Raw genomic sequence first — 26,156 nt, 5'->3', positions numbered from 1 at the left:
CCCTGTCCTTCAGATTAGGTGCTCCCTCAACTTAACTCTTCCCTTCTCACAGGACTGGGCATTTCAGACCAGCTTTGGCCCCTGTCTCTTCCTTGATACAGTCATCAGCCCCAGTTAGCTCTTCTCTTGAAATCTCTCTGTGTATGACTCTCCATTCCATTCCCCTTGGTTCTGCCAAGTCCAGCCTGGGGAAACTGGGATGTATGGACAGGAAGGATGACTGAGGTTACTCCATTTGAGTGAGAACCTTGAGTGGGTTGGGATTTATGGATCAGGGAGTAAAACAACCCTCACTCTCTCTTCTCCCTCTTACCCTTGTCTCTTCTATGACTTTCCTCTTCTCCATCTCCTTCCTTCCTCAGAAAGTATCCGTCCTTGCTCTCTTCACATTTTTGGCCCAAGTGTTTTTACTGCCCACAGAAACAAATTTATTTTACATTGCAACCCAGGATGTGTGTGTGTGTGTGTGTGTATCTATGTGTATGCTTAGTTGCTCAGTCATGTCCAACTCTTTATGACCCCATGGACTGTAGCCTGCCAGGCTCCTCTGTCCATGGGGATTCTCCAGGCAAGAATACTGGAGTGGGTTGCCATGCCCTCCTCCGGGGATCTTCCCAACCCAGGAATCTAACCCAAGTTTTCCACATTGCAGACAGATTCTTTACCATCTGAGCCACCAGGGAAGCCCAATATATATAAACATATACATATACAAATACAAATACATATGCACATATATTACTGAAACCAGTTTCATGAAACAATCCTGAGTGTTATATATAATACATGCTGGCATTTTCTCTTCTCTTCTACTTCATTAAGGAAAAAAAACCCTTTTTCTGACCATAGGCTCTGACTTAACAACTCACTACTGTCTCAGGACCCTACCATTTTAGTCTCTCTCCTCTACTTTCCCCAGCACTGAATTAAAGAACTGATCCCTTCTGAAGCAATTAATGCCAGAATGGTGTGTTTCCTGGGATTTGTTTGAAAATACTCCCAGAAAAAGTCCCTCAAAAACAAAACAGAGAGATATAGATAAGATTGGCAAAATGTTGATATTTCCCTAATCTGGGTGTTGGCTTTCAGTGTTTGCCATATCCTTCTTGGTACTATTGTATATTTTGTAATTTTCCATGATAAAACATTTTTTAAAAATAATGTGGTAGAAAAATATATCTAGTAATAGTATGTTTTTTTCTTTGAAGAACTGAATAAAATTACAGTTTTTCTGTACGTTTTAAAAAGAAGCAGGTATTTGTCAAAAATGATTACCTTGAGGGGCTCTTTAGAGGGCCACATGCAAGTGGAACTGTGTGGGTTTGAAGTTTTGGGTAGGTGTTTATTTTTGTTTGTCCCTCGAGTGGTTTTTGTTTCCACTTTGGGCTAGAGAACAGGAAGCTACTGTGCCCAGGGTGGGGCAGCAGAGGCCGTAGGAAAGGCCCAGGGCAGCGCTGGAAACTTAAGAGTGTCTGCAGGGCTCAGAGGAGTTTATCAGACTAACCCAAGAAGTTTAGGACCAGGGAAGCTGAAAGGAGAGGGGGAGGAGGGCCACAGGTGATGGGGAAGGTGAGCACTTAGGAAGCCAGACTCTGTCATAAATGAGAGATTCTTGTTTTATCACTTCCTGCTCCTGGCGTATACAACATTCCACCAACCGTCTTTCTACCTTCTCTCTTTTTCCAGGTTTGGACAATTCCAGTAGGTATGTGTAAGCTTTATGACTGTCATTGGTCCATCTCGAAATGCCCTGTCAGAAAAGAGGGATTGTAATCAAGACATACCCTAAATGTCTGAGTCATCATATAGTGGGGAGAACTGCCTTTTTGAGGGGCGTTATTTTATTTGAAACGTTTCGTTTTCTATTGTAATTTGCTGCCTAGGTTCTGGGTCAGGCTTGCCGTCATTATTGAGACTCTCGAAGACCCTGCTCAGTATCTTTACTAGTTAGCCACCATTAGGAAGGGCACTGCTCTGCAAGCATGCCCTCCATGTTCAAGGCCAGAATCCACCTGCTTGTATTCTGGCTGGAAACTGAGCCGACTGCAGAGAAAAACTTTTGCTCTTACCCTGTCCTAATGTGTGGGCTTTCATGATTCCTGGAGCTCGTGCTTGTGATGAGTAACTAAATGATTGTTCTCTTCCTTCTTCTTCTTCTGCCCCACTGTCTGCCCCTCACCACCAAATAGGTCACTCGTGAGAGGAACAAAGGTGGCCGGTATGGACATCAGGGAGGAAGTGACCAATGGAGTCACTCAGGGGCCCAAACCAGACAGCCTGGAGGCTGCTGCCGAGAGTAAGAACTGCCCCAGCACCCAGCGAGGCAGCTCCCCGACCTGGGCCACAGGGAGCCAGCCTCAACCCCCCAGGGAATCTGAGCTGGAGCCGGTGGGGGACTCCCCCAGAAAGGGCCAGAGGACCCCCATCCTGCAGAAGACCTCCAGCACCATCACCCTGCAGGCGGCAAAAGTCCAGCTGGAGCCCAGAGTGCCAGTCCTGGGAACCCCCTGTCCTTCCAGAGAAGAGAAGGAGGGGCCAGCTACAGCCCCTCCAGACACCCTCCCCACCAGGCGGTCAGGCCTGGGAAGCCAAGACACTGCGGGCAAGGTCGCTACCAGGAAGGTCCCCATGGAGAGCCAGAGGGACACCACGTTTCCCAAATTTGAGAGCAAGCCCCAGAGCCAGGAGGTCAGTGAAGATCAGCCGGTCGAGTTCAGATGCGAGGGTGAGTAGAGCGGCCCGAGGTCTCTGGTGTGCATATGGTAGCCCCCGAGGGGGGTCACTCCTTTCCTTCACCTCAGTGGTTGGAGCCTCCTGTATCCACCATCGCTTGGGACTGGAGTCCCCCACCCCAGGGAAGCACTTTACAGGGATCTCCCCTCAGGAGATGCTCCCTGCAGTGGCCCATTGTTCATGGTTGAAGAGAGCACCTACCCTGAGCCCTGATTTTCAGCCCCCACCACGGGAAACCCGTCACCACCATTGCCACCAGGAACACAGCCCAGGATCCCTTTCTCTGCCCTCCCTTCTGCAGGCTCTGGCTGGTCTAGAGGCCTGGTGTGCCACCTTGCATCCCTCCTCCCGAAGGGCCCCGGCCTCTGCCTTGGGGAGGAGGGGGAGGGTGGGTTCCAGCCGGAGTGGGTTCCAGAGAATGGGTTCCAGCTGGAGGGCAGTAGCATACCAACTGAGCCCCGCCCTCAGGCTCAGTCCCTTCATCACCCACCCCAGCCCACAAGCGCTCTTGGGGGCCTCACATCCTTCACCTGGCCCTGTAGTTTCAGGGATCCCAAAACCTGATGTGACCTGGTTCCTGGACGGTGTCCCCATGAGGAGTCAAGAGGGCACCATCGAGGTGTATGAAGCTGGGGGGGCCCATTACCTCTGCCTGCGGAGAGCCCGGGCCCGGGACAGCGGGAACTACAGCTGCACAGCCGCCAACGTCCGAGGCCAGGTGTCCTGTCGCTGGACCCTCCTGGTGAAAAGTGAGTACGTCCCTCAAGGCCACCCTGGCTTCTCTGTGGGAGGACCTTCGCGGGGTGCTCCACACATGGCACCTGTGTCATCTCCTACAATCCCCTGCCCAGGGGCTGCCACCTGAGAGAAATGTCATTCCTGCCTACCGGCCAAGGTCAAAGTCATTGCTCCAAGGGAGTGATTCCTGATGGGAATTCACAACAGGATCACCTCAGAATAGACAGGCCCAGCCCAGCTGTGAGCCACCTTTTTCTAGTTCCTAGGGTGCCTGTCTGAGGGCTCACTTTGAACCAGACAGACACACTTAGAGTGACATGAGGTGATGTGGGTGCCCCCTCTCTTCTGCTCATTGTAGTATCTGTTTATAAAAATAGTGCATGTGCAGTGTGAGGAATTTAAACAATATGTAATCATATGGCTTGGAAATAAATGTTTTTTTAATTTTTTAAAATAAATTTGGCATTATGCTGTTTGTAAACTGCTTGCTATTCTAATTTGTTCATGTTCCATATGCATTTTTCAGTATTATTTCTTTCTATACTTCTTATATCATTTGTTTTGTAATGACTATATATTTCCTAGAATGATGTCTAGCCATGGCCTTATTGTTGTTTCCATTTAGATTGTTTTGACTCTTTCCAGTTTTTTCCTACTGTAACAAAACTGTTTTCAATAGTCTTGCACCCACCTATCTCTCTGTGAGATTTCCCCCTACTTTAAATGCTATTTAGGGACCCTAGAGCCACATCCTACTGTTGAGGAAATTAGTAAACCACAGGGGTAGAGCCAGCACATTGCAGGCTGTTGGAAAACTTATGAGACAAATAACCTTCACTTACTTTTTCAGCAAGTAAATTGCAAACAAAAAGGAACGAAGGGACAGCTTGTAGGAAACTTAAATGAAAAGTCACAGGAGACACCATTAATCATAATACCTGGACTTTGCATGGATCCTGATTGAGATACCTTAAAAAAATTTTTTTATAAGAAAATCAGGAAAATTTGAGCATTGATAAGATATTCAATATAAAGGAATTCGTGCTATTTTTAAGATGTGATGATGGAATCTGTGGTTATTTTTTTCAAAGTCTGCATATTTTAGATATATAAGTTGAGTTACTTACTAATGAAATGATAGAATTTCTGATCACATCAGAATCCATGTGTGTTGGGATTCGGTGTAGGGTATGAATGAAGTGAGACTGGTCATTATGAAAGTTGAAAAACAAGTATATGATGATTCACTATACAACTTTTGTATGTTTCTGTCTATTGTTGTGTGGGTTTGAAATTTGTTATAATAAATGTTTCCCAAAAAAAAGAACCTAGTTCATTCACACAGTAGGACACCATGCAGCCAGTGGAACAAATGGGCCTGACCTGTAGACTCTGGTGGTGAGACCTGTCCAAGATATGTTAGTATGGGGATGAGCCAAGTGCAAAGAGAATCGTGTATATCATGCGCTGCTTGCAATAAAGGGGGAAAAAATTTTATGTACACAAAGCAAATTGATGCTTATGTGTGCATAAACATTTCTGGGAAGGCCCCCAATTTCCTTTAGGAAGAGAAAGGGGTCCATAGGAAAGGGTGAGAGATAGTCTTGCTTTTCACTGTATACTATTGACTCGCTTCTTAATTGGGAATTTTACTACATTTGTGAATTCCTTTGCAAGGAATATTACCCATTCATTTGGAGGTGGAAGTGCCTGTAGGCAGAGGTCCCAGGTCAGGAAACCTGACCTTCATCATTCAGGGCTATGTGTTAGGGTGGGGGACTCACTTGGCATCATAGCCACCAAAGGTTAAAAAAACAACAGGCTTTGGTTGGAGCATTAGCTATTATTATTAAATGGAAACTTTGCATTAAGCCTGTACCTACACAAATTCGGAGTGAAAGACAATGTTGATTTTTAAGCCATCGCAGAGCTGAGGGAGAGGGTAGAAACTGGGCATGCTACAAAGCTTGCTGTTCTTACCAAGATTCAGCTGTATGATTGTTTTAGAACGAAAGTTCCTCAGAATGCTGCAAGTCTTAATTTCCAGAGTTCTAAGAAAGCTGATGTTGAGCACTTTGCCAGGGTTCTTGCTCCTTGTCTGGAGGAGAACTTAATGGAAGTCCTAAGTCCTCCATCTCAGAAGTCTGGCTTGCCTGCCTTTCTCCTTAGCTGTTTTGAAGTCTCCAGAAGGCCTCACCAAGATGCAGGTCATCTAATACCTCTTTCTCTTTCTTCCTATCCCTGCAGAAAAGCTGCCTGCTTCCCTTACCAAGACTTCTTCTTCCATGCTTCCCAGACCCACAAGAAATCAGGTCTAATAATGATTGACCTTCCTACCATTTCTTCGGTCTCTCCCCCTCTCCTTATCTAGAGACCCCTTTCTCTTCCCTACAGGAATGATCTGGTCTCACCTCATCTAAAAAGGAAAAGAAAATCTTCCCTCTGCCTCACTGCCCCTTAAGTTCCCAAGTTTTCTCTCTGTTCCTTTTACCCCAAAACTTGCTGCTAGTCCAGTCTCTGTGCCCAGCTTCCATCTGATGATAAGAGCTAACACCACCCTGAAAGCCTGTTCAATGAGTCAGGCTTTATGCTGAAGACTTTACTTGCATGACTTCATTTGGTAATCTCAGCAGTCTTAAGAGATAATCACAGTTACACCCATTTTCCAAATGAGAATACTGAGCTGTAGGGAGGTTAACGGACTTGCTCAAGGTCCCATGCCTTGTTAAAAAAAAAAAAAAAGCATATTCCTAACCCATGTTGGTCTGACACAAAAGCCCAGTTGTTTCCAGTGCCTCCTAAGGGGATTTCTCTAATGAGGGAAGTCGATGCCTCCTGGGAGCAAAGGGGAGGAGGTGGTGTCTCCCCTCACTTGCCTAGGTAAGCTGGCATCCCTTCACTCTGTACCTGCCCATTCAGATGCACCACGTTCTGATTGTAGCTGTGTTGCCACTGCCTGCTCTCCTATTAGGGTACCCCTAGGCTAGAGGAGGGGGTGTGGACGTAGAGTCAGAGAACTGGGTGTAAAGCTTTGCTTTACCACTGGGCTTGACTGTGGGAAATTATTAACTTCATCTGTAAAATGAGCTAAAGATAGCAGTCTCGTGGCTTTGTCACTTATCACCTCTGGAAAAGTACGTAAACCCTTGAATATTAGTTTTTGCCCTAAAACCTTTGTACTCTCAATATAGTAGAGTTTTCTCCTCATCACTGAATTGAATAGCTTCTCTGAAGAGTACCAGTGGGCTATCGTCTCATCACAAAATCCAGTTGCCTTAAATCAGCCACCTTGACTCTTCTACAGCATGTTCTGGTTGTTGTAGAAAAGATTTTCTATCCCCATTGCTCTTAATTATGGCCCCCAAGCAAAATGTTCCCCAACTCACCTATGTAGAAATTTTCCGTAGAGTTCAGCTCAGTGGTTCTCAATGAAAATGGGGGGGATTGAGGCCCCCAGTGCTTCTGAACTACTGGCCTAGATTAGAAAACTAGAACTCATGTAATCCTTGTCATTCTGTCTTGAACTTGAAAAAAAAAATAGCTATAATAATTTAAAATTGAAATGTCCTCAGGAGTGGGCATGTGGTCAAAAAAAATAGCTATAATAATTTAAAATTGAAATGTCCTCAGGAGTGGGCATGTGGTCAAGTAAAAAGATATTCACAGGAATGTTCAGGATCTTTTTGTTACATACAATGTTTTAGTGTTCATCCTTGTATCTTCTGAGTTAACCATAATGGTATACTTCTATGATAAGATCATAGAATTGCCAGTCTAGTTTTAAATGTATATATATTGTTGGTGATTTTTTTGTGTGGTTTTTTTTAGACTTTTTTTTTTAATGTGGATCATTTTTTAAAGTTTTTATTGAATTTGTTACAGTATTGCTTATTTTTTTTATGTTTTGGGTTTTTGGTCACAAGGCATGTGGGCATGTCTTAGCTCTCCAACCAGGAATTGAACCCGCACCTCCTGCATTGGAAGGCAAAGTCTTAACCACTGGACTGCCAGGGACATCTGTATAAATTATTTTTTGAGTCAGTTTAGATGATTTATGTTTTCCTTAAAAAAATCTATTTTATCCACATTTTCAATCTAATGAAACATTTCAGGATTTTTAAAATTTAAATAAAAAGTGTGCAGGGTCTGATGGGACACATCAAGGATAATATAAGACAGGAGAAAGTAGGATAAGGCCAAGAAAAGGGGATGAAGGAGCTCGGTGGATGCTCCAGGACAGTGAAAGTCCAGACAAGGCAGGAGGGACCCCTGTCCTGGAGGAGAAGAGGCTGGCCTGGTCCTGAGCACTCTCAGACGTGGGGTGTCTTGTGATGATGAAAAAGGCCCTGAAGTCACTCTGCTTCAGGCTCCAGGTCTCGACATGGTAGTACTGCCTGCTTCCTTGTGTGATGATGGATGAGGCAAAGTCAGACCACTGAGAGAGCTAGCCCTGGGTGCCCAGGGCAATGAGGTGGCTGCCTGTGGTCAATCCCCAGCATGGGGCGGTGGTGATCTGAGACGGCCTATCTGTCCTTTGCCCTCACAGAGCCAGCCGTGTTGGAGGTGGCCCCTTCATTCTCCAGTGCCCTGAAGGACTGCACCGTCGTTGAGGGCCAGGACTTTGTGCTGCGATGCTCAGTGCAGGGGACCCCAGTGCCTCGAATCACTTGGCTGCTCAATGGTGAGACCCCCTGCTCCAGCCCCCCGAGCCTTTGGCCTTGCCTGAATTCCTGCTTAGCTTCCCCATATATCACTCTGAACCATATATGCATGAGAAAGAAGCATGGAGTGTAGAGAGAGCATGGGACCTGGGAGTCTGCCAATGCCTGGCTGGGGACACGGGGCAAGCTTTACCCCTCTCTAAGCCTTGAGCTCCTCGTCTACAAGACGAGAATGAGGCCACCTACCTTTCAGATGGTGATTGTCAAATTAGACTCTTTATATACAACAGTTAATGAGATGCCTGGCACATAGGTGCACAAGCAATTTAGCTTCTTTTCGTACAGCCAGGCTCACAAGTAGGCTCTCAATAAATATTTGTTGAGTCAATAAGTGAACAAAAAAGCCCACAGATTAATGAACCACACTAGCAGTTGCTCATGGGATCTTGCCTTTTATTTAGTGGCAGGTGGTTTAAGGGTTCATAGACCAGCAATTCTTTTTAACATTATAGTCCTATAGAGACATCCCAACTTTCTTTTTACCAAGTAAAGTCCTTTGAAAAAAAAAATTATTGCATATTATCACTCTCCTCTCTCTCTCTCTTTTTTTTTTAAACAAAAAAAGCCTTTAAATTCCAAAAGTATGTATGGGAGAAATCTATCACTAGAACTGAAATAGTCCATAAAATTAATGAAGTTGAATTGGTCTACTTTTGGGGGACCTTAGGGGAGGCTAAAAGGATGCCTGCACTTGTCCTCCTCTGTATTGAGTGGTTGGGTGACCCTGGAAGCCCCACTTTACTACCCTGGGAATCAACCTCTTTATTGGTGAGGAGATGGATTGGAACAGAGGTTTAGGGTCTCCACCAGCTCTCGCACCTGATGGAATGAACTCTTTAAGGGATCAGCAGCCCATCTCCTGTGCACCAAATAGTCCCCAGGCATCTCTGCACTGTTGTCATGAACCTGCCTCGTCAGTATGGTTTGCTCAGGCTTTGCTAGAAACGATCTTCAGTCAGTGTAGGAAGTCGCCTTGGCGTCTCCCTATCTGCGGACTTCTTGGGCAGAGAGGTGAGAACGGGGGTCTTCCCCTCCACCCCTTACTACCGACAGAGCTTCTGTTGGATCCCACGACTGACGGCACAGAGGTGGCCTCCTTGCAGCTGGAACACAGCATGGATGTTAAGGGCTAGGAATGGATCTGAACAAGAGCGTTTCCCTCCCGCTTGGCTCAAGGTCCAGGCCAGGTGTCAAGAAACATCGTCTATAAAGGGCCAGATGGTAAATGTGTCCAGCTTTGCACGCCACACAGTCTCTGTCACCACTACTCAATTCTGCTGTCATGGCACAAACGAAGCCAGAGACCACACGTAAATGAACACAATAAAACTTTATTTATAGACACAAATGTGAATTCATATAATTTTCACACACGTCATGAAATATCCCTCCCTTGATTTTTTCCCAACATTTAAAATATGTAAAAACTACTATACAAAAACAGGCTTCAAGTGGGATGTGGCCTAGGAGCAGGAGTTTGCTGACCTCTGGTTTACACCTCTCCAGACTGAAAGGCAACCCGCCTTCTTACTCTTGGTGAATCTTGGTATTTTCACAGTTCCCACTAGAGGGCAATCACGCACAACTCGGGGACCCTTGGCCACCAACTCTGGTTTTATCGGTCTTGGAACTGGGAGTTCTGTGTTGCCCAATTCTGAGTGCCCTGAGCCAACAACTCCTTTCTGGGGCCACCGTTGCACCCCATGCTTGAGGAGTCAAAATGAGCTATGTTCCAGTAAAAGGGGAACTCTCAAACAGCTTGCCGGTATAGATTTCTACAGCAGAGGTACTTTGCTGGCAGTCGGGGAATATACTGGCATTCTCAAGAAAAAGAGCGTTTAGGGACACACACAGAGAAAGAGAACAGTGTTCAGTCCTCAGGGTGGCAGGATCCTGGCCCCTTGGCTCTCCCAGCCCCCAGCCCACTTCTATGAAGTGCATCGGGCCAGCGGAATCTCTTCCCTCTCGCCCTGTGGCTGGCTTGGCAGTCTCTGTCATGGAGACATGAGTGTTGCTATGAACAGAAGAAAACATTGCGTCGTGCACAGAAGACCTCTTTCTGCACTTTCTCCCTCTCCCATTGCCCACCCCCTGTTTTATGAAGTGCAAACCAGGACCCTGGGGCTGACAGGGGAAGGAACTGACAGTTGCTTCCTATATGGTAAATGGACACATTCCTGCTCTAAGGCCAGGACCTTCAGTAATGAAATTTTCTTTTTTCCTGGAAATGAAAGCTCACATCCTGAGATAATAAAATCCTGGGAACGTATAGCATTAAGGAAACCACTGAATTTCATGGCACACACTTCTGTCTCCATGCAGGACTTTATGGGACCTGAATAAAGGGCCTCTCATGCAAGGGACTTGGAAGAAGGGGCCAGAGTTGTTTTTATAATCCCCTGCATTTATTTTTTCTGTGAATCCTAAAATGCAACCCATTGCAGTGTTAGGTTGAGGGTGCAGAATCACTTCTGATAAATATCTGCAGTGGGAAATAGGCTCATTGTTTCTGGAAACATCTAAAAGGAGCTGGGAGTCTCATGTGCAGTCTGAGTGAGGTCCGAATTCTGCCTGAGGCTGGGCTGTGGGCCAGGTGACCCTGTGAGATTCTTTCCAGGCTTAGAATCCTGTGAAGTCTAGGATGTGTATCTGGGGACTGTTTATTTAAACAGAATGCACAGAACTCTCCCTTTCCCACCTGTATTCTAAATGCCTCCAGAATCTCTCCCCCAAGTCCCACCAGCCGCAGTCTTGCTCCTCCACCCTCACAATCACCCCCTCTCCTTCACCTCCCTGGCTCCTGCCTCTTTCTCTCCCCCTCGAGCCTCTGTCCAGCTGGCTGGGGGTGGTCCTAACACATCCTGAGCCCTCAGTGGGCCTGAGCAAGTGTGGGGAACCCCAGCGTCATGACAGCAGCTGCCCTGCTGAGGACAGGACTCCCAGCCCTCTGCTGGCTGTTCCCTGGCCTGAGCCCTACTGTGCTTCCCTCCCCAGGACAGCCCATCCAGTACGCCCGCTCCACCTGCGAGGCTGGCGTGGCCGAGCTCCACATCCAGGACACCCTCCCGGAGGACGATGGCACCTACACCTGTCTGGCTGAGAACACCATGGGGCAGGTGTCCTGCAGCGCCCGCGTCACTGTCCAGGGTAGGAGCCTCTGGGCACCCCTCTAGAAGCACCTTTCCTGCCAACACATCTGCTTTGGAGAAAGGGCACCACACCTGAAGGCAGGCAGTTGGAGGCAATGGCCTCCAGGAGCTCACAGTGTTCAGGGTCTACCACTGGAGATCGATGTGCAAGTCCAGCCCTCCACCCTCACCCCACTGTGGCTGAGGGAAGATGCAGGGGAAAGAGGCAAAAACTCCCTTGGTTCGAGAAGCTTCCAGTCTGATAGGCAGAAAACCACACCCACTGAAAGAGGACAAATTCCTGTAGGACTCAAGCTCTCACAAACGACCACTCACGCACTGGGGTGACACTGGGGGACACCAGGTAACAGGTGCCAGTATTGAGGCTTCCAGAGAGCCAGTTTGTCCCCTGTTTCCTTCTGCCCTCACTGCTCCCTACCGCCCCAGGCTTGCTCTTGCACCTCAGCAGCCTGGTGTCCAGTAATCTGATTAGCATGGTCATCATGCATTGATCAGCACCAAGTGTTTAGTCCCAGAAGTCCTGGGGGGGAGCCACAGACTCAAGACAGCTGTCTGGGCTATGGTATTGAAAGGCATGGTGACAGAGCTGGAGAAGGTCTTCTTGGGCCCAGGGTGTTCAGGTAAGCCTGATTCCCCACCCTCAGCTGGGCCCGGGCCCCCAGGTCCCACAGTGACTGGAGACTGAGTGCTTAGACTGGGTGTGTCGTGCCCTGCTTTGCCAGCAGCCCAGTAGGAGACATGCCATCCTGCTCTGTTCCCCCAGGCTCAGCCTCTTGGGGAGAGTCTTCTTGTATCTGAGCAGCAACCTTCCAGGGGGCCTTAGAGGTGGTTTCACTGAAAAGGGGGATGGGAAATCACATGTTGGTTACCTCACTAGATACTGTCACCTCACCTGTATTTTCTTGATTCTTAAAAACCCTGGAAGCAGGGTTGGAGGGGGCAGCGCTCTCCCTATCTTTCACAGAAGGGTCTGGAGGTCTCAAGAAGTCAACGTCAGTTGCCTTGTGAGCCACGCTGGCCTTTGGAACCCAGATCTCCAAGCTCCTGCTCACTCCCTGTCCTTTTCCAGAGGGCAAGTCCCCTGGCCCCAGAGTGGGGATGAACCTCACCCCAGGAGCTAGGCAGTGTCACCCCCAAGGGATGAAGGAATGGCACTGACAGCCTGTCTGCCTAGGATTCCTCTGATTCCTCTGCGATTCCTCCAGAGTGTCTGGCATGGCGTCACCACCTGGGGACTGGCTCTTCCTCTTCCCAGGAGGCCCTCCTTCTCGGATCCCTGCCTGACTGTGGCCCCAGGAGCTTGCCGGCCTCATTCTAGTTTACACTCCATTTGTTCTTTCCTCACGGATCTCACTCATGGCTGATTGAGGGGTCTGGGGAAATCATGGATCCAGGCCAGGGTTGCTGCTCCCACCTTCCCCCCCACCCCTGGGCTCTCCTTGGAAGTCCGAGAGGCCTACCCCAAAGTGGTAGTGGTGGAGAGGGCCAGAGAGGTGCGTGATGCTTGTGTGGTCTGAGCCTCCCTGGCTGGCTTCAGCCAAGGGCCCTGCGATCCAGAGCCTGTCCTGGGCTGCCTGTGTTTAGATTGGATTAGAGGGACCCCACTGAGCTAACAGTCCCAGTGGAGGTGGGGGTCCCCAGAAGAGGGGCAAGAAGACTCTGGGGCCATCCTCCTTGCCCCCCAGGTCTGTGGGAGGAGTGGGGCCTGGGTGGTTGCCCATCTGAGCATGTTTCAAAGCAGAAACAGAGAGGTCCCGTCAAGGACTCTGCCAGAGCTGTTTGGATCTGCTCTGAGAACAGCCCCGTGTGAGCAGGACACCCCGCTACCCACCCCCACCCCCCCGCCCAGTGTGGGTTTGACTGGCCTGTGAAGGCCAAACAGAGGCTCAGCTACCATAAATGGTGAAGGAGGCTGTAAGACGTGGCCACGCTCCGGCTGCAGCGCTGGGCTGTCTGCACAGGGTCGGGGAGGCCGAGCCTGGCACAGTGACACCCCTGGCTCCATGCCCAGGGCACCCGGGGGGCTCTGGTCCACATCCCACACTAGCCTCAGCCATGGAGTTTTTCTTACTTTATTGGCAGCTTGTTTGGCTGCAGTATCTGTGTGTGGCTCAGAGGGTGGGAGATGACTGTAGTGGAGGCATTTGTCCCATGCAGTGCTGACCACTGTCGCGGCCTCTCCCTCAGCTGCCCAGGCCTGACCTTTCTGTCCCCGCTGTGTGGCCCCAGGCCACAGCTGGAGTGTGGACCAGGCTTCCCGGCTGTAAGTCCTGCCGCCAGGCTGCTGTGTCCTGCGCTAATGATGTGGGATGTGCTCAGGAGCCCCAACCTTTAAGCAAGATGAACTCTTTCCAAATGGCAAGTCTAAGGAGCGGTATTACCAAAGGATCAACTCTGCTACACTGGGTGGTTGTTTTTCTGTCTGTCTGTTTGGTTGGTTTTGGTAAAAGGAAGGGAGAATCGGAATCAGAGAAAGCAGGTGTTGGGCCACACGCTAAAGCCATAGTCTGAGCACCTTGTTCAGGGAATTCTGGCCACAAGAGGGTGCCATTCATCAATACCTCTCCCTCCGCTGTTCCGGTTTCCAGGGAGGAGGGGTTCTAGGGTAACTTGCTGGAGGAGAGTGTAGCAGATCCTTGTTGAAGGCCAGACATGGGTGCTCTTTCTTACGTCTTTAGCCTTTAGCCAAGGTTTTGCCAGCATCGAGACGTTGCTCACTCAGCATTCTGATGGGTCTCCTGCAGCCTCTTTACCCTGCTTTCTCTGTGGTCTCTCCTCTGTAACCTCCTCCTCCCCAAATCTGACTAATTCCCTCCCACAAATGTCACTTCTCTTACCTGCTGTACCTCTCTTATCACAGTACTTACTTACAAGCAAATTTTTCCTGAGCACCTCCTTGGCCCTAAGCATTGTTCTGGGGAAGCTGCCATGAGCAGAAAACAGGTCCTGTCTTCCTGCCTGTTACATTCTGATGGATGGTCCACACCTGGCTTAATTATTGAGAAGTGCTACTAAGAAAACGGAAACAGAGAGGCGGTGGAAGGGATCCTTTCTTAGGTGGGTGCTAAAGGAGACCTCTTGGGAAAGGTGACATTTGAGGGGAGACCTCATGAACTGGAAACAAGACTGCTCCAGGCAGGTGGTACAGCAAGTGCAAAGGCTCTGAGTTGGGAACAAGAGCAGCCTGTTCAAGGGACAGTGAGACTGCAGCAAAGGGAGTGGGGTTAGGTTCGCCAAGAGAGGCAGGGGTACATCATGCAAGTCTCTAGAAGGGCAATGAGGGGAGAAAGCGTTTTATCCTAACATGAAATTTCCTCTAATTGCCTGTTCAGCTGCCTTTTTTACTAGACTGTTAGCTCCCTGCAGGCAGGGACCATGTCTTATTATTTCATGTAGCACATGTCCTACTGTGTGAACACGTGTTCAGTGAATGGATGAAGGAAAAATGGAGGTGGGTGAGTCTCTGTGGTAGTGCAGGGGGCATTCCCTTCACCTCCTCTCTTGCCTGGGGGCTCAGGGCTCAAGGAGGTGCTCAGCAAACCTACACGCTAGCTCTCAAATGCCCCCCAACAAATATTCCTGCTTTCCTCCTCCCATCCTAGGAAAAAGTCCCCAGTAGTTAACCAGGCCATGAAAATCTTCCCTCCTGACCCAGGATAGAGCCTAAAGGATGATTAATCTAAATTCTTGCAGAACCCAGGAAGATCAGAGGAGAGTAAATATTTCAGTGTATATGCACTGAGTCATTGGTTCGGGGGCTTCCTTAGACTAGAATCTTTTAATTTCTTTCCCCTTGGAGTATCTTTGTCAAGGCTAAAATTCTTAAGTGACTAGATTTATTAACCTGCTAATGTGCCCATTTAGACAGAGTGTCTCAGCCTAATGGTTTGTTTATTTAAGTGAAGGCCTGCTGGGCTCTTAAAGGCACCAAAGGACATAAAATGTGAATAAGTTAAATTTTAAAAAACCCTGATTTCTAAAATAAAAAATGAGATTTAATAAGCATATTTACCACAGTGTTTGTTTTGATAAAGAGCCTCTAATGAAAGTAATGGGCACCAGAAAATCAGCCATTTTCTGGACAGTGAAAGCATCAGTAAGAGCCCAGCTGGCTTTCAGATTAGTGACAAGCCCTCTGCGGGACAGCTTGGAACACTGTGTGTGTGTGTATGTGTGTGTGTGTGTGTGTGTGGTGTTCAGTCGTATCCGACTCTTTGTGAACCCATGGACTGTAGCCCACCACGCTCCTCTGTCCTTGGAATTTTAGGCAAGAATACTGAAGTGGGTTGCCATTTCCTTCTCCAGGGGATCTTCCCAGCCCAAGGATCAAACCCGCATCTCTTGCATCTCCAGCGCTGGCAAAGGGATTCTTTACCACTGCATCACCTGGAAAGCCCCTTGCTTTAAGCACTGACAGCCTCTTAAATGTATTAAAAAAGAAAGTTCTGGGGGCTTCCCGGGTGGCCCAGTGGTAAAGAATACACATGCCAATGCAGGAGACATGAATTTGATCCCTGGTCTGGGAAGATCCCACATAATATGGGACAACTAAACTCATGCTCCACAACTACTGAGTCTGTGCTCCAGAGCCCAGGAACCGAAACTGCTGAAGCCCAAATGCTCTAGAGCTTGTGCTCTGCAACAAGAGAAGCTGCCACAATGAGAAGCCCATGTACCACAACTTGAGAATAGTCCTTGCTCACCATAACTAGAGAAAAGCCCGCACAGCAACCATGACCCAGCACAACCAAATAAATAAATAAAATTATAAAAATAAAAAAAACCATTCTGATTGGAGGATACTGGCAGGTACTTTAGACATTGTATAATCTGTCCAGTTGGTGTCAAGTATATGGACCTTCCCCTTTATGAATTTAAAAACACTGAAAACATGTTTAATATTTTTGTCAGTTAAGTGAAAGTCGCTCAGTCGTCTCTGACTCTTTGCTACCCCATGGACTATACAGTTCATGGAATTCTCTAGGCCAGAATACTGGAGTGGGTAGCCTTTCTCTTCTCCAGGGGATCTTCCCAACACAGGTACAGAACCCAGGTTTCCTGCGTTGCAGGTGGATTCTTTACTATCTGAGCTAAAGAGAAAGGATAAACATCAATTTTACCTCCTCTCTTTTGTTTGCTTTTTAAGACTTTAGTCCACCCACAACACCTGTCCAAAGTCTTCCAAACTCTATGAAGTCCAGCAAATAAATGTTAAGTTATCTTATAGCTAGGTTTTAGTCTGACATAGGTTGATACAACAGAAATGGTGTTGTGCGGCATGTGAGCTTTTCCTGTCACAGGACTTCCAAGTATACGTTTGTCTCCATTATGGAGCCGGAGCCTCATTTTACTAATTGGGCAGTTAGAGAAAGGAGACATGAGTTCGATCCCTGGTCGAAGGGAAGTGAAGTCGCTCAGTCGTGTCCAACTCTTTGCGACCCCATAGACTGTAGCCTACCAATGCTCCTCTGTCCATGGGATTTTCCAGGCAAGAGTACTAGAATGGGTTGCCATTTCTTTCTCCAGGAGATCTTCCCAACCCAGGGATCAAACCCAGGTCTCCCACCTTGTAGGTAGATGCTTTACCGTCTGAGCCACTAGGGAAGTCTGAGAAGATCCCACATAATATGGGACAACTAAACTCCTGCTCCACAACTACTGAACATGTCACATTGCAGTCTCCTTCTACAGTCATTGCAGGTCATCTGCAGCATTTTTTTACTTGGAGTTCTTGGTCAGGAATACCATCCAGAATTACAGCTTTGTGTTTCTAATGGCAAAATGTGATCCGTGCTTTGACAGTGTGGTGGGGAGTGTGGTTTCCAGACGTGCCTCCAGAGGGTACATGGGCTGGTTTGGATGGTTTACCTCTACGTTTAGAGTTTGATTATAACTCCAAAGGCACTAAGAAGGCTGTGGTTGCAATATACTCCCACTTCCCATCTGACAACCCTATCATTACTGGTCAGAGATTCTTTTGCAGGGAGGGGGTGGTGGAGTGTCATATGTCATTGTTTCCTTTCATTCTTTTCCTTTCTACTTCTTCACATTTGCTTCTTAGGGTCTGGAGAAATCAGTGGGGAGAAGGAAAACCGAAAGAGAGGGCATGGCTATAGGGGAAAAGCTCTCTTTTCATGCCCAAAAAGTAGACCATTTGCTGACTCTCCAAGTTGGTTTATTCAGTTAGGAGACAGATTTTTATTGGGAGAGAGTTCACAGACATCCGTGGAAAGGGATTTGCACTGTGCATAAATGCCCTGCTGATGGGGAGCGGCTGGGCGAAGGTAATCCTGATGAGCCCTTGAGTCAACCGTCCTGGAGCTTAGGGAAAGGAGGAGGCCAGACTGAGACCCCTGACCCTGCTGGATTTTGAGCACCAGATCAAGGAAGGAGGGAGGATTGTGCTTCCGGAACTGTCTTTCATTAGTGATCCACTGAATGTCCATAGTATCTAACAGGGTGAATAGTATAACAGTGTGGAGTGAATCAGATTTGCTGTTGGAAAGGTATTTTGCATTTTTAGGACTAAACAAAATATTTCAGTTTCAAAACTTAAGGAAAATCTTTAGTAGTTCAGAGATGGAGGCAATAATTTTCCCTCTCCCTAACTGCATCTTTAGGAGGTCCATGTGTCTGCCCACCTGAGAGGTGTGGGGGCAGGGGATGTAGGAAGTAGGGGAGGGCCCTTCCATGTCCATTTTTATTTGGTGACAACCTGTGGATTCAGAGACACTGGTGTCAGAGCAGGGAGGCTACTGACAGACAGGCCTGAGGCTCTGACAGCAGGACTTAGAGTAAAAACTGTAACAGGTGGTAGTCCCTCTTAGGGGGAGCCCTGGGGAGCTCTTTAGATGGTAGAGAATTCTGTCTGTTTCATATTGGTGTCATCATCTGTTTAAACACTTTAAAGGTGACATTCTTAATTTTTTATTTTAATCTGACACAAGTTTTGAATGAGCTGGGAGCCTTCTAAGAGCCATTTTCAAGGCAAACTACTCATGTACATTTAATGCGAATTCAGTCCATAAACATGGGGTGCTTTAGAGAGCGGTAACTTGGCTAGTAAAAGTTGACAGGTGGACAAAACTTCCAAGAAAAAATGTCTAAGGAGAAATTCAGAAGTGTTTTTCTTGCTAAACCCATGTAAAGTGAGGAAGGATTCAGAAGGGAACAGGCGAATGATTGCAGTACAAAAGAAGACACTTGGATCCACACCAGCACTGTAACAAAGCTGTAGGGGCTTCTTAATTTTCAAGCCCAAGAAAGCCCAAGGCCTTGCTCATGTCTCCAGTTTTGATGAGCAACTTTATACCAGTTGTTGTTGTTCATTCGCTCAGTTATGTCTGACTCTTTGCAACCTCATAAACTGCAACACACCAGGCTTTCCTGTCCTTCACCATCTCTCAGAGCTTGCTCAAACTCATATTCATTAAGTAGGTAATGCCATTCAACCATCTCATCCTCTGTCACCCCCTTCTCCTCCTGCCTTCACTTTTTCCCAGCATCAGGGTCTTTTCTAATGAGTTAGCTCTTTGCACCAGGTGGCCAAAGTATTGGAGCTTCAGTTTCAGCATCAGTCCTTCCAATGAATATTTAGGATTGATTTCCTTTAGGATTGATTGATTTGATCTCCTTGCAGTCCAAGGGACTCTCAAGAGTCTTCTGCAACACCACAGTTCAAAAGCATCAATTCTTCAGCTCTCAGCCTTCTTTATGGTCCAACTCTCAAATTCATATATGACTACTGGAAAAACCATAGCTTTGACTATCTAGGCCTTTGTCGGCAAAGTAATGTCTCTGCTTTTTAATACGCTGTGTGGGTTTGTCATAGCTTTTCTTCCAGGGAGCAAGTGTCTTTTAATTTCATGGCTGCAGTCACCATCTACAGTGATTTTGGAGCCCAAGAAAATAAAGTCTGTCACTGTTTAAATTGTTTCCCCATCTATTTGCCATGAAGGGGTAGGACTGGATGTCATGATCTTAGTTTTCTGAATGTTGAGTTTTAAGCCAACTTTTTCGCTCTGCTCTTTCACTTTCATCAAGAGGCTCTTTAGTTCCTCTTCGCTTCTTGCCATAAGGGTGATGTCATCTGCATGATATACTAGTTATTGTATGAGAATTAACGAGGAAAGTAGCAAATAGCACCTGTTGTGTGGATGCTTAACTTCCTCTAAATAATAGCTTTTCGAAACCTATTATTGGAGTTATATCAGTTCCTGTAAGTGTTAAAACAAGACCATAAGTTATCATTTTTAATGAAGAACATTGTTTTGATAAATGATCTAATCAGTTAAAGCCAGTTTGTTTTGTTTAATTCCCGTAACAATTCCACTCTCTACTTTTGAATGAACTCCATTCTACAGATAAGGAAAACCAATGCTCAGACGTCAAGTCAGCACTGCCACAATCCACCAGCTCACAGGCAACCCCTCTAGGCCTCCAGTTGCCTCAGCCCACATGCTTGTTCTGCTGCTCTGGGTCTCTGAGAAGTCATTTGTTTGATACTTTTTCTTCCCCAGAGCAAGAGTTTTATGTTTAAGTTCATGACTAGGGACCGTCTTCAGAAACAGTTTCTGATGAGTCAAAACAGAGCAGAAATGGCCAAGGAGGGAAAACTTGGAGGGTCTGTGCTGTGCTTAGTCATTCAGTCATGTCCAGCTCTTTGCGACCCCCTGGACTTTAGCCTGGCAGACTCCTCTGTCCATGGAGATTCTCCAGGCAAGAATACTAGAGGGGGTTGCCATGCCCTCCTCCAGGGGATCTTCCCAAGCTAGGGATTGAATCCAGGTCTCCCACATTGCAGGCCATTTCTTTACCATCCGAGCCTCCAGGGGAGCCCAAGAATACTGGAGTGGGTAGCCTATCCCTTCTCCAGGGGATCTTCCCAACCCAGGAATTCCCCGGGATCTCCTGCATTGCAGGCAGATTCTTTACCAGCTGAGCTACTAGGGAAGCTCTGGAGGGTCTATATAGGCTCAAAGAGTGGTCTGTCTCTCTGTCTTTGTCTCTCTCCTTTCTTTTCTCTCTCTCCATATTCCTTTCTTCTCCCACCTTCTTTCCTCTCTCCTCTCATTCCTCTATCCCTTTCCTAAGTCCTGCTATAGTTTAATCTACATGACATCATTTTTTGCTTGTCAATAAACTGCTTATGGGCTTCCCTAGTGGGTCAGACAGTAAAGAATCTGCCTGCAATGCAGGAGACCCAGGTTCAATCCCTGGGTTGGGAAGATTGCCTGAAGAAGGGAATGACTACCCACCCGAGTGTTCTTATCTGGAGGATTCCATGGACAGAAGAGCCTGACTGGCTACAAGTCCATGGGGTTGCATAGAGTTGAACATGACTGAGCATGTGCACTGCTTATAACCGTTTTTAATCTTAGTTCTTGTCTTTCCCACCAGAGGACAAGCCTGTTCCTTTTCCTTTCTCTCAATGCGGAACAGAACCCCCAACACCCGGCTACCCAGTTTAATGGCAGAGAGAGCCAGTGAGTGAGTGGAGGGCCATTGGCTAATTGACCAAGTACCCGAGCAACAGGCAAGTTCACTTCAGAAATTTAGTCCTAGGCCAGTAAATCAAGGAGGCTCAGCCTGCCCTAGATTCCAAAGAGAAAGGGCCCTGTGGGCTTGGTCTCAGCAGACCAGAGGAAACACCACTGTAGGGGAGACCTGGGGTACCGGCCCCATTTGAGCTGGGTTGCAAGTCTGCCACTGCATCCCAGGGACCTCCTCCCTTGGGACCACAGCCAGAGTCTGCCCTCCCCAAATGAAAAAGGTTCAGGTTGCCTGAGGTGCTGTGGCCCCTGGGGGCCTCTTCCCTCAGACTCTTGTCCACCTACCCTGCCTGAAACCAGGACTGTACCAGGTGACAGCTAAAGCAGGGCTCCAGGAGAGACGTCTCTAGGAGAACCAGCTACTCTGGGCCAGAGCTCAAGGACAGAAAGCTCCCAGGGGAATCTAGCTGACTGGCCTTTGTTCTCAGGTCAGGAAGGGAGCATCCAGACCAGGACCCCATTGGCCATGTCAGGTTTTCTGCCAGCTTCCTTCTCGGAGTCTCAGCTCATTCTGCTGTAAAATGAGGGCACATTCTTCCCGACTTCAGAGGGTGTTGAACATAAACTGAGAGCTGCGGATATCCTTTAGAATCGTTAAGTGCTGACCTTTGTAAGGCATTGTTAAAATGTTATCTCAGTGGCAGCTGAGACCTTTCAGATCTCTGACATATGTGAATACCCTGGTTTGGGAGGATACCATATTGTATCATTTCTCATCATGTCAATAGTTATTGTCAGATTGAGTTTGCCTAACCAAAAATAGTCAGATTAGGAAAGGCACAAAACATTTATTCTCATACGTATTATGTGCCAGATATTCTTTAGCTGTTTTACATATGTCATTTCTTTGAATCATCTGAAAATCCAACAGTATTTATCATGCATTATACTAATGATGTGTGCATTACCCTTATCACATGGGCATGATTGTCAATAACTGATGATAACTGTATTCTTATCAGTTTAGAGGAGAGAACACTGAGGCTTAGCTTGGGGGACTTGCTTCAGATCACACAGCTCGAGCTAGGAGCTCACAGCACCCATTTCCATCTGTCTCTTCTTATGTATCTAAGTCCATGCAAAGAGGGAGCATAAACTGATATGTGATCTGTCGGCCACAGATGAGCCAGGATAAGTTGTGTGTGACTTTGGAATGAAATAACAAACATACACCTCACCCTTTCCCCTGACTTTCCCTGCTCCATGTTAGCTTTTCTCCCTTGTCAGGTGTCTAGGATGGGGGTCCACATAGCACATCTGTCCTCATGGGGAGTCCAGCATGGCCATCCCTGCAGGTGACTGGCTCCCTTGGAAAAGACAATCTTGGAACACCTTGGCCTCGTGGTCAAGAAGCCTGGGTTTGAGCTCTCAGTCTGCCTGTCACTGGCTCAGGGACCTTGGGTACCTTACTTCACTGGAGCATGTCCCAGCCTCTCTCCAGTAAAGCTGGGTGGTGGGCTTGGGGCTGGGGTTTCAGGATTCAAGTTAGGGCTGCTTTTCTGGGGTTGCCTAAAGAAGCTGCTTGCCCTAAAACTGACATCCTCAGTGGCTCCAGGATCTGACCCCAGAGTGTGTTTGCAGGGGAGGTTTGGTTGTTTTCCTCATTCTGTGAAGACTTTGGGGCAGCGACTGGGGCTGAGCCCGGCTCTCTGTGGCTCTAGTCCCATGTGACCTTGAACGGCAGGCTTGAGAACAGGTTCATTCTGCACAGTTACTCCCCATCACTTCCCTCTCCTCTTTGTTCTTGCTGTGGGGCCCTTGCTGGGGAGGCAACAACAGGGTCAGAGATGATGGGTGACATTGGAATTAAATGCCTGCCTGGGGCAGCTTCCACAGATTCAGACACTGTCATTCATCTCTCTCTGGAGGAGTGCAGTGAAATTTTGTTCTCAAAATTAGGTTTACTTTAGATATATCCATGATATTTTTAAGCAACACATTTGTATTCCTAACAGTATTTCCCTTAGGTGACATAAAAATGAGAATCTTTAATCCTGGGGTGAGGCTCCATTTGCTCTTCTGCTGCTGATAAACCCACCATGTAATTAAGCCCAAGAGGTAGGTGTGAGTGAGCACTCGTGCCAGCCTCACACATCTGCGAATGTGGGTGATGGATAGCTGGACAAAGTACTTTCATATATTATCTCTTTAACCCCCCCAGGTCCTATAATAGTACTGTTATTCCCCTAAATACAGTTGAGGAAGTCAAGCTTTAGAAAGAGAGAGTGCCTTGCCCAAGACCAAGTCCCAGCCTCAGATCCTACATTTCAGTGGCTTTCAGAGGACCAGTGAGTGTCACATGGCAGGCGGTGCCCAGAACACCCTCTAAGGGCAGGGGGTGCAGATAGGCATTCAGTTGCATTGGCTGAGACCCGTAGGGTGGCTTGGCTTTGCCAAAGCCCCAGGCCTGGAAACTGAGCAGTAGGAAGACCTAACACATGGAGGGGTCAAAGAGGAGCTGTCAACTGCTTGCAGGAAAGGGAGCTGGAGGTTTTGATGTTCCTGCAGCATCTGGGAATGAGAGTCCATCTGCAGGGAGCTCTGTGAAGCTGGGACTCTGGCCAAGACAGTGGAGAGGCGGGAACTGGGAGGGCTCTGGACAGGCAAAAACATTTTGTCCTTGAGCCTTCTCGTTCTGTGTGAGAGGAAATTCCTCAACTCTCCCGAGGCAGCCTGCTTGCCCAGGGAGATCTAAGCATTCCCAATATTGGGTCCCTCGAGCCCACTGCTTGGGCCTTCTGCCAAGGGTGTCTGGCTGCCCCTGTCAGAGGCGATGATGCCAGGGCTGGGGCAGATTGGCTCTGAGAACCTGTCCTCTGGTCATGGGTCCTGTGTCCCCTTGCACTCTGGCTCCACGCCCTTCACACAGCACCTGCCTTGGGGAAACTTGTCCTCCCACCTGTCTGGTCTTCCCAGCTTCTCCCACCCTCATCCCCAGAGGCTGTGCAGGGCATGCTCTGAGTATGCCATATTTTGTTTTCATTTAGTGGCCGGTTTGGAGTTAGGCCTTTCCCAGGTATGTAAATCAGCCTAGAAATGTATTGTCATGGCTACAGGCTTCCAGGAGAAGATCTGGTTTGTGTGGCTGAGGGCTAAAAAGAACTCAAAATACCACAGTCCTCCTGCCCCCAAACTTAGAGTTTACCTTAGAGATACCATAGCCTTCTTTGTCTCTACCCTTGCCCACTCCAGACCCACCTCCCCCCACCCCCCACCAAGACAAAAACAAAAAGGCTGAAAAAGAATTATTGAAGATCAAAACCGTGTGGCTCACAGGACGAAGGGCAGGATCAGAGACTGAGCAGCTGGGAGCTGTGGGAGACACACACCAGCTCACCTCTCCGCTGCCCCTTTCCCTTTGGCTCTCGTGAGGCAGGTCAGAGCCCAGTTTAGGGAGGATCCTGAGAATGAAAGAAAGCCTGTTTGTTACCCTACCTCCCCCAGAGAACAGAATGGGGGTGAATGGGCCAGCCCTGAACCCAGAGAGTTGTTCTAGTTTCTGTCTTTGGCTAGCTGGGGCACTCTTTCCCTCTCCCAGAGAGAGATTCACCCCACCCCACCACCCCATTTTGGCTGTACAACAAACTGCATATATTTATGGTGTTTACTTTGAACTTTCATGCATGAAACCTTCACCACCATTTTAAGAAATGAACATCTCCTTCACTCCAAATGCTTTCTTATGCCCCTTTACAATCTATCCTCCAACCCCTGCCCCAAACAACCTGTCACTATATTTTGCTTTTTCTAGAATTTTAAATAAATGGAATCATCCAGTATACTTTCTTGGTCTGCTTTCTTCCATTCAGTGTAATTTTGGTGAGATTTGTCCTTGTTGTAGTGTTTTTGTTAGTGCTGAGGAGTATTCCATTGATATGGATACATCATAGTGTGTTTATTCATTCACTTGTTGATGAGCATTTGGGTTTTTTCCAGTTTGGGGCTATTAGGAAGAAAGCTGCTGTGAAGGTTTGTGTACAAGTCTTTGTTTGGACATGTGCTTTCCTTGCTCTTGTTTAAATACCCAGGAATAGAATGAATGGATCATGTGCTAAAAAGTTAATCAACTTTTTAAGAAACTGTCAGATTGTGTTCAAAAGGGTCTGAGCTATTTTGCACTCGCACCAGCAGTGTAGGAGAGTTCCAGTTGTGCCACATCCTTGCCAGCACGGTCCTTAGGATGATCAGTCTTTAACTTTAGTCATTCTAATGATGTAGTGTCTTTGACTTTCTTAAAGTGCTTAAAGTCTCAGGAGATGGTAGGGGAGCACCCCAAAGTCACAGAAAACCATGAAGACGCTCTCTAGTTCTGTTTTATGAGAGACATCTAGATATGCAGTCCTTCCTCTGTACCTACGGGTTCTGCATCTATAGATTCAAACAACCACAGATCAAAAATAGTTGAGAAAAAAAATTCCAGAAAGTTTCAAAAAGCAAAACTTGAATTTGCCGTGCTGGCAACTGTATAGTGCTTACATTGTATTAGGTATTATAAGGAATCAAGAGGTAATTTTAAAGTATATAGGAGGATTTTAGGTTATATGCAAATATTATGCTATTTTTTTTAATGTAAGGAACTTGAGCAGCTGCAGGTTTTTGGTATCAGCAAGGAGTCCTGGAACCAATCCCCTGCAGATAGCAAGGGATGACTGTATTGTTAGATGAAAAGGCAAGGTGCCAAGCATTGTATATAGTTTGCTATCAGTCTTTAAGAGAAGAAAAATAAAAGTGTATACCCATGTGCTATTGTGTGTTATACACAAGGACCGTCATTGGCATGATGAACAAGAAGCTGGAAACCGGTTGCCTCTGGGGAGAGATATTGGGCCAGAGGACAGGGGTAGAAGTGAGACTGTACACATACTCTTTGTACCTTTTGAACTTTATGCCATATGAATGTATCACTTATTCAAAAGAGTAAATAAAATTTAAGGGGTAAAAATCTCATAGGATGCCAAGCGTTGGCTCTCTCCCACCACTTCTATCCCCTGGAAGTGCTCCTGGGGACCCAGAGCCTAGGTTGGACATGGCCCTACAGAGGCCTCGTCCCTTCCTGCTGGGAGGCAAGAGCACTGTCATGCCATGCAGGGAAATGGGCCCATCTTGTTCCGAGGGGCCTCCTGGGCCTCCCACACTCCTTATCTGGCAGTAGTCAGTTTCTGGTGGGAACATGAGCCCAAGCACGTTCACATGCTGTGTATTCCTTTAGTCCGTGTCTGTGGAATGAGTGAGTGAATGTTCACCCCACATTCTGTTTGCCACAC

General features: G+C 47.4%; 1 protein-coding gene across 4 annotated transcripts in view; it reads left to right on the top strand.

Annotated features, from left to right (window-relative positions):
- MYLK (myosin light chain kinase) overlaps positions 1-26,156 on the top strand; it is a 285,327-nt gene that overhangs the window by 166,372 nt on the left and 92,799 nt on the right. For all 4 annotated transcript variants that reach the window (XM_043473161.1, XM_043473160.1, XM_043473157.1 and 1 more), the window contains 5 exons: positions 1,687-1,705; positions 2,190-2,725; positions 3,276-3,482; positions 8,018-8,152; positions 11,187-11,339. In XM_043473161.1, coding sequence (XP_043329096.1) covers positions 1,687-1,705; positions 2,190-2,725; positions 3,276-3,482; positions 8,018-8,152; positions 11,187-11,339 — 1,050 coding nt within the window. The remainder of the gene's footprint in view (positions 1-1,686; positions 1,706-2,189; positions 2,726-3,275; positions 3,483-8,017; positions 8,153-11,186; positions 11,340-26,156) is intronic.

Source organism: Cervus canadensis, chromosome 7, assembly GCF_019320065.1.
Source record: "Cervus canadensis isolate Bull #8, Minnesota chromosome 7, ASM1932006v1, whole genome shotgun sequence".
In the NCBI taxonomy this organism is placed as follows: Eukaryota; Metazoa; Chordata; class Mammalia; order Artiodactyla; family Cervidae; genus Cervus; species Cervus canadensis.
The sequence above is the reverse complement of the archived record's forward strand: the minus strand, read 5'-3'. Positions and strand labels throughout refer to the sequence as shown.